Source organism: Lampetra fluviatilis, chromosome 21, assembly GCF_964198595.1.
Source record: "Lampetra fluviatilis chromosome 21, kcLamFluv1.1, whole genome shotgun sequence".
Classification (NCBI taxonomy): Eukaryota; Metazoa; Chordata; class Hyperoartia; order Petromyzontiformes; family Petromyzontidae; genus Lampetra; species Lampetra fluviatilis.
In genome coordinates this window covers 11,232,063-11,244,783 of record NC_136295.1, presented here as the reverse complement: position 1 = coordinate 11,244,783, position 12,721 = coordinate 11,232,063, and the positions used below count along the sequence as shown (strand labels likewise).

The following is a 12,721-nucleotide window of genomic DNA, read 5'->3' as shown; positions in this document are numbered from 1 at the left end:
CGGTTTTTTTCTTCTGGTTGTCCCCCTCCCCCTCCCAACCCTCTCTGCTCCCTCCCCTCCCTCCTCCTCCAGGTGACTCGTGCGAGGAGGTGCTCCTGGCCACTGCGTTCTCTGCCTCCTCGGAGCTCACGGCCGCTCACGCGCCCAGATTCGCGCGCCTCAACCGGCGAGAAGGTTCGACCCCCCCCCCCCGCTCCCTCCCTCCTCCGTCCTCCCAGCCCCCCCCCGCCCCGCCCATCTCCTCCTCTGCCCCCTAACCCCGCGCCCCTATTAATAAAGGGAGAAAGAATTCAACGTTGAACGCAGCCAAAGAGAGAGAGAAATGTGGTCCGTCTCAAAATTGACAACGGCGCCGTCGTAAGCGGAGCGATGTCGAACGAACAGCCGCGGGGGGGCGATCGACCGAGTGCCGAAGTGACGGGGGGGGGGCCTGCACAGTCAAGCGGGGTGGTGGTCGGGGGGGGGGGGCCCTGCAGAGATAAAAGCGCGCACGGCTAAATCGTGGCGATGCACGCGGTGGCGGCTCGTGACGTCGCCACGAGGGTGGTGCTGTTGTGAGTGACCTCTGAAAAGATGGGGTTCTAGTGTAGGAAAAGCTCATCACGTGATTGGCCTTCTCGTAAACGTGATTTCACTGTCGTATCTAGCAACGGTATGCGTTTATAAACGATACGGAAAAAAACAACAACAAAGTGCTCAAATGCTGTCCCCATGACCCTCAAGACCACACAACACAACCCCTTTGACAAGGCCAAAAGCCTAAAGAACAATTAAAGATCAGCCGACACGACTCGACAAATTAGCCAAGGCAAGCCGGACACCGCATACTGCACAATGACAGCCACACACCGTCGTACACCGGACCTACACAGAGAAGCTTTGATCTGTATTCGCTGGCCCTACTATTTCACTTTTCACGACAGCTCGTCTCGTTGTGTGTGGTCACCGTTTGTCTCATTGTTATCTGTGGCAACGGTAACATCACTTGACACTGACTACATTGTCGAATCGAAAGCTAGGCCTATACTGGCATTAGCCTACACATTTGATCTTGGGTTTAAGCCACGATTACAAGTGCAGTGTAACAAATATTTCTGGTTTTAAAGCCACATTAGTGCTTTGAGGCTATATGCTTAACCATATTTCAATCATATTCTTAGATTTTCGGTAAAGTCACGTAGGTAAAAAAATTAAATTAATAAAAGTAAAATAAAAATAAAATAAAAATCACGACGTTTCGGAGGCAACACAAGCCTCCGTCTTCAGGTGGAACCGTCACAGCACGATAGCTGTATCAAGTACAAGTACAGCTATAGTGCTGTGACGGTTCCACCTGAAGACGGAGGCTTGTGTTGCCTCCGAAACGTCGTGATTTTTATTTTATTTTACTTTTATTAATTGTAATTTTTTTACCTACGTGACTTTACCGAAAAAACCTAAGAATATGAATCCTTGCAGTCACGAAAGCTTCAAATCTAGAACATATTTCAATCAACTCATTAAATTGCCATTAAATAATTAACATGGCTCACTGTGCATAATATCGCCAAGATGGGCGAATCACAATAGCGGGGGCTCCCTTTCCTCCCCATTGGCCTATTTCATCAGTATGACATAAGTATACTAAGTTTGCAGTCGATACCACATTGGGAAGTGGGTTAAAATTGAGTTACAAGATTTGAGGAAACGACAACAACGACAATAACAACGACAACAACAACAGCAACGACGGACAGAGGGAGTTAATAAAAAGCGTGCAAAAATAATGTCTCATCTCCAGCTGCTTTGTGGGGCCTGGATGCACGGCAAACCCCACCACCCCCACCACCCCCACCACCCCCACCACCCCCACCACCCCCACCACCCTCACCACCCCCACCACCCTCACCACCCCCACCACCCCCACCACCCCCACCACCCTCACCACCCCCACCACCCCCACCACCCTCACCACCCCCACCACCCCCACCACCCCCACCACCCCCACCACCCCCACCACCCCCACCACCCTCACCACCCCCACCACCCCCACCACCCCCACCACCCTCACCACCCCCACCACCCCCACCACCCTCACCACCCCCACCACCCCCACCACCCCCACCACCCCCACCACCCTCACCACCCCCAACAACAACCGCCATTCGCCACTAAGTGGCGGTGACGTCACCACGACGCTTGTGCCAGGCCATGTGCACCTTGAGGCCACGTGAAGTGTCGAACGCCCGCTGGCAGGAGGTCACGGGGCAGACCCAGGTGCCACGAGTCGACTGACCGAGATGACCGAGATGACTGGCTGATGCACCACCTGTGCCCCCTACTGTGCCAACTTGCTGTGCTTTAGCCACCCGGCGCTCCGCTCGTTGTTGTGAGCGTCGCTCCTCCGCCCTCCGTTGTTGTTGGAGGGCGACTGCCTCCAACTGCCCAGTAGCGTCCTTCACGAGCCTCCTCCACTGAGGCCGATCTTGACACCGCTGGTACCAGTCATCGGCAAGTCCACTCAGCTCCACGTCCTCCTGTACCACATCACTCCATCTCTTCTCTAGCCCGTGCCGCGCCCGTTTAGCCCCCTCGATCCGGCCGAACAAAAGCTGTTTAGGCATGCGGTGGCTGGGCATGCGGGCTACATGACCCAGCCAACGCAGCCTTGCCTGCCGGAGGAGCTCACTGATGGGACTTTGCCCAGATCTTTCAAGGACTTGTGAGCTCCTCACACAATCCAGCCTGGTTAAACCCAGGATGGATCGTAGGCAGGCCAGCCTAAATGTTTCCAACCGGCGAAGATGCTCCACTAGGGGGGTCCACGTTTCGCAAGCATAGAGAAGGGAGGGAATGACCGTGGCCGAGAAGACCTGAAGCTTCGTGCGGAGCGACAGACCAGGTAGCTTCCACACAGCGTTACGCAACCGATGAAAAGATATTGCCGCTCGACTGATTCGGAGTGAGACCTCTGCTGATAAACTGGAGCCGGTCATGAGCACACTGCCCAGGTATGGGAAACTCTCTACTCTCTCCACAACTGCCCCATCACCGATTGGGAGTTGTGGGGGCGGAGTGCCCGATGGTACAAAATACCCAGGCAGGTGCTTAGTTTTGGTGGGGCTGATGGTAAGGCCCCACCTCTTAGTGGCACGCTCCAGTCTCAGCAGCAGCGTCTCCAACTCCTCTTCTGAATGAGCAGCTATTACCAAATCATCGGCATACATAACGTGGTTGACCAATAGGGAGCCATCCCTTGATCGCACCCGGGCGTCGATCAGCCTCCCATTGTATCTGTACCAAATGGTAATTCCCCCGGTACAGCTATTGAAGGCTTCACGAACTACGCAGTCGAAATAGACGTTAAATAATGTGGGAGCCAGAGGACATCCCTGTCGCACCCCAAGGTGTACAGGGAAAGGCTCCGACTCCCGGCCACGTAGTTTTACCCGGGCCCGCTCACCATCATGAAGGTCCTTAATGATCGTGAGCAGAGGGTCAGGGACTCCGAAAGCACGAAGAACAACCCAGAGCCCAGTCCTACTGATGGTATCATAGGCCTTGACCAGGTCAATAAAGCAGAGATGTAGGTCTTTTTGGAATTCCCTACACCTCTGCTGTAGCAGACGGACAGAAAATATGGCATCTGTGCAGGACCGCCCTTTCCTGAAACCACATTGGGGCTCCGCAAGCCTCTCCTCAGCATGCCTAGCAAGGCGATGTTGAATAATCCTTGCCAGGACCTTACCCGGCACACTGAGGAGTGAGATGCCCCTGTAGTTGTTACAGTCGGTACGGTCCCCCTTCTTAAAGAGGGGGACCACCAGGGCATCCTTCCAGTCCTGCGGAACCCGTCCAGTGGTCCAGACTGTTGTTATGATGTCATATAGGGCAGTCTGTGCACAAACGCCACCCTCCCTCAGCATTTCGCCTGGGAGATGATCTCTGCCCGGTGCCTTCCCTGGTCTCAGACTCCGGATCGCCCTCAGTACTTCCTCAACAGCCGGTACCTCAGCCAGCCACTCACAGGGGGTGACCTCTTCCAATATTTGAGGCACCGCAGCCTCAGCAGGGTTATCCCCACTTTGTGCCATGATGTTTTCCTGGCTGAGAGATTTTCCCTCCCCCAGGACCTCACAGAAATGCTCAGCAAATCTGCAAACCTGTTCCTGGGGGTCGGAGATTGGATCACCGTTTTTTCCTCTAATGATGGTAATAGGTGTGGCGCTGCAGGTTACTTTTTTGATGGAGTTAAATAGTGATTTGTGATCGCGGGCCACTGAGGCAGACTCCATCTCCTCAGCAACCCGCGACCACCACCCATCCTTACAGCGCCTCACGGCTCTCCGAACCTCCGAGCGAAGGCTGCGGTAAACCTCCTCATTCTCTGACGTGGGATGCTGTAGGCGATGAGAGTGGGCCTGTCGCTTTTTCTCAATTAACCTGAACACCTCCTCCGTCAGCCAGGGTTCCCGGGGAGGTCTGGACCGCGTACCCAAAGCAGCCATTGCAGCTGCATGAGTCACAGTCTTAAACCTCGCCCATTTACCCTCGACATCAGGTGGAGTGGGGGACGATGCCAACCCCAGCTGCAAGCGATGATGAAATTCTCGCTTGCAACTTTCATCAGCTAACTTAGACCAGGCCACTTTTGGTTGGAATGGGATCCTGGGTGTACACCCACCACCGGAGTGGAAGAATGGCAGTCGCATCTTACAGATGACTAGTCGATGGTACTTCGTAGTTTAGTGGTGGTTAATTGAAGGTGGAGGGGTTACCAGCCCCTCGCACCCGTCCAGAGCCCCCGTTTAGCCACTGTGGTGGTCACAGACGCCATGAGGGGAGAGGCCAATGGGCATCACCACCCCCACCACCCCCACCACCCTCACCACCCCCACCACCCCCACCACCCCCACCACCCCCACCACCCTCACCACCCCCACCACCCTCACCACCCCCACCACCCCCACCACTCCCACCACCCTCACCACCCCCACCACCCTCACCACCCCCACCACCCGCACCACCCCCACCACCCTCACCACCCCCACCACCCCCACCACCCTCACCACCCCCACCACCCTCACCACCCTCACCACCCCCACCACCCCCACCACCCTCACCACCCCCACCACCCCCACCACCCTCACCACCCTCACCACCCCCACCACCCCCACCACCCCCACCACCCCCACCACCCTCACCACCCTCACCACCCCCACCACCCCCACCACCCCCACCACCCTCACCACCCCACCACCCCCACCACTCCCACCACCCTCACCACCCCCACCACCCTCATCACCCTCACCACCCCCACCACCCCCACCACCCCCACCACCCCCACCACCCTCACCACCCCCACCACCCCCTCCACCCCCATCACCCCCACAACCCCCACCACCCCCACCACCCCCACCAAGAAGCCAGCAGCAAGCTCGCTCGACCACACACACACACAAATGTAACAATCGACGGAGCCATCACGACCGGGGGTAAAACGAAACTCTCGTTTTTCCACCCGACAGATGTTATTGGGGAGGGCACCCCACACGCGGCGTGCTAACCGCCGGGAAGGGGGTGGGGGGTGAGTACATGGGGTAGTGTGGTGCGGGAAAAGGGGGGGGGGGGGGGGCTGGGTGGACACAAGGGCGAGAGAGATCTTTGGCGAGGGTGCGGGGCGCGCTGTGAGGAACGACGGCGGTGACGCCGCGCGATGCGATGCAAATGTAATGCACATTTAGACAGATTCGTTCACATTAAATTCCCACGGATATGCCGCTCCAGATAACGCGCGCAATCCTTCAAGAGGGGGGGGGGTGAAATCTCGGGTTGTTTGAGGTGGGGCTGGAGGGGAAGGGGAGCGGAGGGGGAGGGAGAGCAAGATTTTAATGATTCAATCTCGAAGATTCGCGGAGGAAAGCACCCACCCCCCCTCCCGCCCGAGACGTAAGCACCGAGCTGAAGGTGATGTGAGGTCGGTAGGCGCGTGCGTTGCGAGTTGCGGGTGCCAGGAATAGGTGCACTCTGAAGTCACGTGGCAGCTCGCAGGCTGTTAGGGGAGCTTGGCACGAGGACTGGTCGAGGCTAGCGGGGGTGATGACCCCCGGTAGGGTCAAGGCGAACGTCGGAGTGGCGCACAAGGGAGGGCGAAACTCGTCGGCCACCGTGGGAGGCGGGGGAGCCGTGGAGTGGGCTCGTGCGTGCGGCGCTCGGCGCGTTGCGACATCGCAGCACCGCCAGGGTGGCCGAATATTTTGGCGGAGGCCTTCGTCCAGCAGTGGATTAAACATGGCTGAATATGGGGGGGGGGATGATGTAAATACAAGACAAAGACAAAATAATCCCTCGTATAGCAAGTGCTGTTAGCGAGCACCTATGAAGGCCGGAACGGCACACGAGGGGGTGGGTGTCCAGCACCACACCCGGCCGCCTTTGTCTCCCTAGTAGCGATGTTTACACACCGCACCAGCTACTCATTTGAGGCCGAATCAACCTAGGGGAGGCCCAGGAACTGTTCAGATAATCGCCACTGGTGTTGGCCATGAGCTGGAATCAAACCCGGGTCGCCAGGTTCGTAGGGCAGCGCGCTAACTGCTACACCACCACTCCCCGCAAGCCCTACACACACACTCGCTCATACACTGGCACTGCCATACTTTGTATCTCCCCAACCGATCTCCCCTCTCTGTTCTACAACCTCCCTCCCAATGCCCCCACTTATCTCTCTCCAACTTCCCTCTCTAATGCCCCCCTCCCAACTCCCAACTTTCTCTCCACTGACTCACCCCCCCCCACTTCTCTCTTCTCTCTCCCCCACCTCCCATACCCCCACCAATGCCTCCCCCTTAATCGCCCCCTTTCCCCACCACCCCCCCCCCCTTACCCCTCGTGCTCCTCCTGGACATCTGTGGAAGAACAAGTATAACCCGTAAAAACAAAGTTTTTCACTATAAATCCTTTATATGCGTGGCGGCTAGAGTCCTTTTTTCACTATAAATCCTTTATATGCGTGGCGGCTAGAGTCCTCTCGTCCTCTGGCTTGAGATGGCTGTCACCTATGGGTCAGATGATTGCATGGCACCATTAAGCAATTGGTAATTAAATATAATATTTTTGTCCTAAAAAGTGTAACATTTTGGAGAAAATTTTTTCACGAAATGTATTGTCACGCACAACGAGTCTGTGTGCAAAATGTCAGCTCGATTGGATCACTGGAAGTGGATTAAAAAACGACCGAAAGATTTGCACGGTCGTAAGCAAGCAAGCAAGCGCGCAAGTGAACTTAATATAAAGGATTTAAAAAAAGAAGCGCGAGTAGCAGCTCATCGGCTTCCTCCCCTCCCCACCGCACGAGTACAAACTTGAACTCTGACCCTGCATAGGGGCTGGAGGCTGGGCCCCTGCCGCCGGGGACCCTGCCCCGTGGCTGCAGCTGGACCTGGGCTCGCGCGTGCGCGTGACGGGGGTGGCCACCCAGGGCCGCTATGGCTCCTCCGAGTGGGTGCAGCGCTACCAGCTGCTCTACAGCGACGGCGCCGGCAACTGGAGGCGCTACCAGCGAGACGACAACCTGTGGGTGAGTGGGGGGAGGGGGGTGAGTGGGTGCGCGTGGGGTGATTGGGGGGGGAGGGGGGTGAGTGGGGGGAGGGGGGTGAGTGGGTGCGCGTGGGGTGATTGGGGGGGGGTGGAGGGGTGAGTGGGGGGAGGGGGGTGAGTGGGTGTGCGTGGGGTGATTGGGAGGGTGGAGGGGGGTGAGTGGGGGGAGGGGGGTGAGTGGGGGGGGAGGGGGTGAGTGGGGGAGGGGGGTGAGTGGGGGGGAGGGGGTGAGTGGGTGGAGGGCGGTGAGTGGGGGGAGGGGGGTGAGTGGGAGCGCGTGGGGTGATTGGGGGGGGGGGGTGGAGGGGTGAGTGGGGGGAGGGGGGTGAGTGAGGGACAGTTCTGAAATGTCAAGATTTTAAAAGAAAGATCGACTGCACTGGGCAAAGACAACGATCACCCGTATAGCCTTTACACGGGCTTTGGGGCAAGTGCCGTTAGCGAATGGCACATATGAAGGCCGGTACATGTTTACGCATCGCACTGGGTACTCATTTGAGGCTGAGTCGACCTAGGGGAGGCCCAGGACCGATTCAAATGTTTCGCCACTGTTATTGGTCGTGAGCGGGAATCGAATTCGGGTTACCGGGTCCGTAGCGCAACGCGCTAACCGCTGCACCACCGCTCCCCTAGTCAGTTAATGCCATACGGGGTATCTTTGTCTCTATTTAGGGTTTTTTCATACAAAGCAGAAAATGTTTAAATTATCCCCCTGAATGTTGAGTCAGAGTGAGGCGCCGTCTGTAAAAGGGTTTTATACGGAGCACGAATATCTTTTGATAGTATATATATTTTCACATTATCTCAAGTTTTTACTCTTTCCCATTGGTTTTGCTGTAATTACTTGTATAATGTTCTTTTCGCTTACACACGATGTCTGTGATTCGTAATAAATTACCGGATGAAAGTGCTTCTGGCAGTGGTGCATTTACACTCGAAGTGCCCATTATTGAGATGACTGTGAACATGAGAGGCTCTGAATGGACCAGGAAGCTATCAGTGTTAAGGCCGAGTCGACCTAGGGGAGTCACAACCCTCGTTTTGGACACGAGAACGTAAGAGGCCGAATGGAAGTTTGTCCTCTAAAAAAATATTCAGATGGTAAATTGAAACTTGCAAAACAAAGACAAAGATCCCCCGTTATGCATTCAACAAACTGTTGGGGCAAGTGCTGTTAGCGAGCACCTCTGAAGGGTGGCCAGCACCACCACCCTTGGCCGCCTTTGTCTTCCCACTGCCGATTTTTACACACCGCACCGGGTACTAACTTTGAGGCTGAGTCGACCTCGGTGAGGCCCAGTTCCGGTTCAGATATTCGTTGCTGTTATTTGTCAGGAGCGGGAATGAAACTCGGGTCACCGGGTTCGTATCGCAGTGTGCACTGATACACAAAGACAAAGATCCCCCGTATAACGTTGCAGACTGTAGGGGCAAGTGCTGTTAACGAGCACCTATGAAGGCCGGCACTGCACACGAGGGGGTGGGTGGCCAACACCATGCCCGGCCGCCTTTGTCTTCCCAGTGGCGATGTTTACACACCTTACCAGGTACTCATTTGAGGCAGAAGCGACCCAGGACCGGTTATGATAATATAATCGTCGCTGGTGTTGGCCGTGAGCGGGAATCGAACTCGTGTCGCCAGGTTCGTAGCGCAGCGTAGCGCTAACCGCTACCCACACTGACACACACACAACACATTGACACACACACACAACACATTGACACACACACACAACACATTGACACACACACACACGCGCTCACGTATATCCGTTGCATCTCAAACAAAGAGCAAAAAAACACACACAATCAACACCTGCAACCCCAGTGTCTCTCTCTCTGTGTGTCTCTCTCTCTCTCTTTGTGTGTCTCTCTCATAACGATCCGGATTTGAGAATCGATCCGGGAGAGGAGGACACAACATCTGAGAAAATGATGAATTCAATCGCTGACAACAAAAAAAGCCATTGGGCGTCTGTGGCTGTTCAATGGCAAACGTTAAGCGAAGCTGGGATACAATTCACTTGAACACGTGGTCGGCTTTCGCGAGCAATGTTGCCCAAAATAAAGGGATTTTTTAAATTGATTCTTTTCGTGTGAGACCGAGTAAATATAAACGTGTCGTTAAGCCCGCCACCACCCGACACAGCCAATGAGTAGGGGTTGTCACGTGAACAATCGCTGATCTCATTTACTGCGATTGGCGGTCGGAGGGCCCCCGAGGAGGTGAAGTATGGGGAGGGAGGTGGGGGGAGGAGGGGGGAGGGTTAGAGAGCATGAATAATACACAACCTTCTTGACCCTTCAGGGTTAATAAAGGATGGGAGAGAGGGATGCGAGGTCGCATGAATTTGCCCTGCCTCGCCGCCTCCCGACATCGATTCCACCGGTGACCAATTACTGGACCGTCACGCGAGCTGGGGCGCGCGCGTGTGTGTGTGGGTAATATAGCAACACACACACACACCATGGGTCGGAGTGATATAGTAATACACACACACACCACCACGGATAGGGGTAATATAGCGGTCAGCGCGCTGCCCTGCGAACCCCACGACCCGGGTTCGATTCCCGCTCACGGCCAACACCACCAACAGTGGTGACGATTGTCTGAAACGGTCCTGGGCCGTTTCAGGTCGACTCAGCCTCAAATGAGTACCCGGTGCGATGTGCAGGCATCGCCACTGGGGAGACAAAGGCGGCCGGGCGTGGATGCTGGCCACCCACCCCCTCGTGTGCCGTGCCGGCCTTCATAGGTGCTACTCGCTAACAGCACTTGCACCAACAGTCTGTTAAGGCTATACGGGGGATCTTTGTATTGTAATATAGTAATATATATACACACACAGCATGGCGAGGGGTGTTGTAGTTGTTCATCGCGCTCTGCTACGAACCCGGCGCACAGAGTTCCGATTCCCGCTCTGGGTCACCAACCCCAGTGACGATTATCTGAACCGATCCTGCGCCTCCCCTAGGTCGACTCGGCCTCAAACGAGTGTGGTAAACATCGCCACTGGGGAGACAAAGGCGGCCGGGCGTGACTGCTGTCCATCTACCCCCTCGCGCGCCGCGCGGCCTTCATAAGATGCTACTCGCGAGAACACCACTTTCCCCAACAGTCCTTTTAGAGGCTATACGGGGGGTCTTTGTCTATTGTGTCGTGGTTACTTGGGTTGGAGCGGTGGCGCAGTGGTCGGCGCACTGCGCTGCGAATGAGCCGCCAGTCTGAGTTGGGGGTTCGATTCCCCGGCAGCGGTTTCTTGCAGTGCCCGCCCATGGATAAAATCAGTGGCGATCGAGATAAATAAACAAAAAATATCAGCCAACCGCCACTGACCAACACACACGATCGATCGAATCTGCCTGGGGAGGTCTTCACGCAGCAACACATTATTGATCAAGAGCTGTAATAATTGTATTTTCTTTATTTTTATGGAGCGACTGGCACGCGCCGTAGGAATGTGGAGTTGACACGGCTGGCTTAGGGCCGTGCGCAGAACGGAGTGAATCGCCCATACTCGTTTGAGCGGAGAGACGGCACGAGAAAGTGTGAGTTACGTTCAGCCGTAATGAACACCAACGCTTGTGTTGAAACAAAACAAACAAAGGTCGGGCGGTGTTTAATTTGTTCAGCATTAGGAATATCTGCTGTACAGCGCAGGTTATGGAGGCCAAGATTGTAATGCTAGAGCCAGGATTAGGGTTAAGGCTAGCGGGGATTGTCCGGGTTTGACGAGGATTGTGTGCGGGTTGTCGGGTTTTGTCGATGCTCGGGTTGGATTTAGGGCTAGGGTTCAGTTCGGGTTTGGACGAAGTTTGGGTCAGGGTTAGAGCTCGGGTTCGATTCGAGAAAGGGCTAAGTTTATATCTGGGTTAGGGCTAGTCTTCAATGAGGTTTAGGGCTAAGTTTGTGGCAGGGTTATGGTATAAGTTAAGTTGGGTTAGGGGTTTGGGCAGGGGTGGGGAACGACCGGCCCGCGGGCCGTGTGAGGCCCGCGAAATCATTTGGTGTGGCCCTGCCAAGGCAACCGCAGGCGGGACTCGAAATTCAATAAATCTAGGAGCAAACCTGGAAAAGCAGTTGCGAGTCGCAACATCATCAACACCAGCTAACATCACACGCCTCACCAAAGAGAAGCAGTTCCAGCCATCACTTTAGGGGTGAGTTAATTAAATGTTTGACCAAATGTAACAGGCTAATTTTTAAGTTGATAATTTTGTATGGCTCGCGAATGATGTTATAAATATCCAAATGGCCCTTGGCAGAAAAAAGGTTCACCACCCCTGGGTTCGGGGATAAACTGATGGCTTTGGTTGGGTCAGAGCTATGGTTAGAGTCAAGGTTAGGTGCAAGGCAAGGGTTCGTGTTTTGTCAGGGTTAGGGCAAGGATTAGAACCGGGTTCAGAGTCAGGCAAATGGTGGAGGTTAAGAGGCCATAGATTTCAGGGTTAAAAAAACTTGGGGCTAACGTCGAACTAAGAGCCTGGGTGACGTCGAACTAAGAGCCTGGGTGACGGCGATTGTACCCCGATAACATCTCAGCCGCAACACAAAAACACATAACCTCTACAAACGTGTCAGCGAGATAGCGTGGCGATGCAACGCCAATTAATGGCGTTCCCTTTGCATAATTATATTTATCGGGAATAGAACCTTTGCCTCTGTACCGCGTGGCAGCACTGACTGCCCAACTGCAGCAGCATCATCATCAGCCGTCCGATTGGGGGGCGGGGGGCACCAATCATCTCATCAGCTGAGCGCTAATTGGACGATAAAACTGCATCTTTAGGGCTCTCAACAGATTGCAGCGGCCGTATTTATATTTTCCCCGTATCGCATAATGGCTCGATGCTGTACAGTGCTGCGAGGGGGTGAGAGCGGGTCGTGGGGGCTGAGGGTGGTGGGGGCCCGAGGGAGGAGGGGGCTGAGCTGCTGTTAATTGCCCGTGTCGATGTTCGGGGGGGGGGTGGGGGTAATGGGCCAGGGGAGCGAGGCTGAGATTCCCTCTGTGGAGCAGAGTCAGCGTCTACCCCGCCCGGCGACGGCCCCTCCCAGAGGCAGCCGCACTGCGGACTCGCAGCCCTGCCCGATCCTCCCTCCCTCCCTCATCATCCCGGCCCTCTCCTCCCCAGCCCTGCCCTG

General features: G+C 55.4%; 1 protein-coding gene across 1 annotated transcript in view; it reads left to right on the top strand.

Moving 5' to 3' along the window:
* LOC144938229 (contactin-associated protein-like 2) overlaps positions 1-12,721 on the top strand; it is a 137,787-nt gene that overhangs the window by 25,416 nt on the left and 99,650 nt on the right. Inside the window, exons 2-3 of the mRNA XM_078866054.1 lie at positions 73-174; positions 7,365-7,558. Of these exons, the coding sequence (XP_078722180.1) occupies positions 73-174; positions 7,365-7,558 (296 nt within the window). The remainder of the gene's footprint in view (positions 1-72; positions 175-7,364; positions 7,559-12,721) is intronic.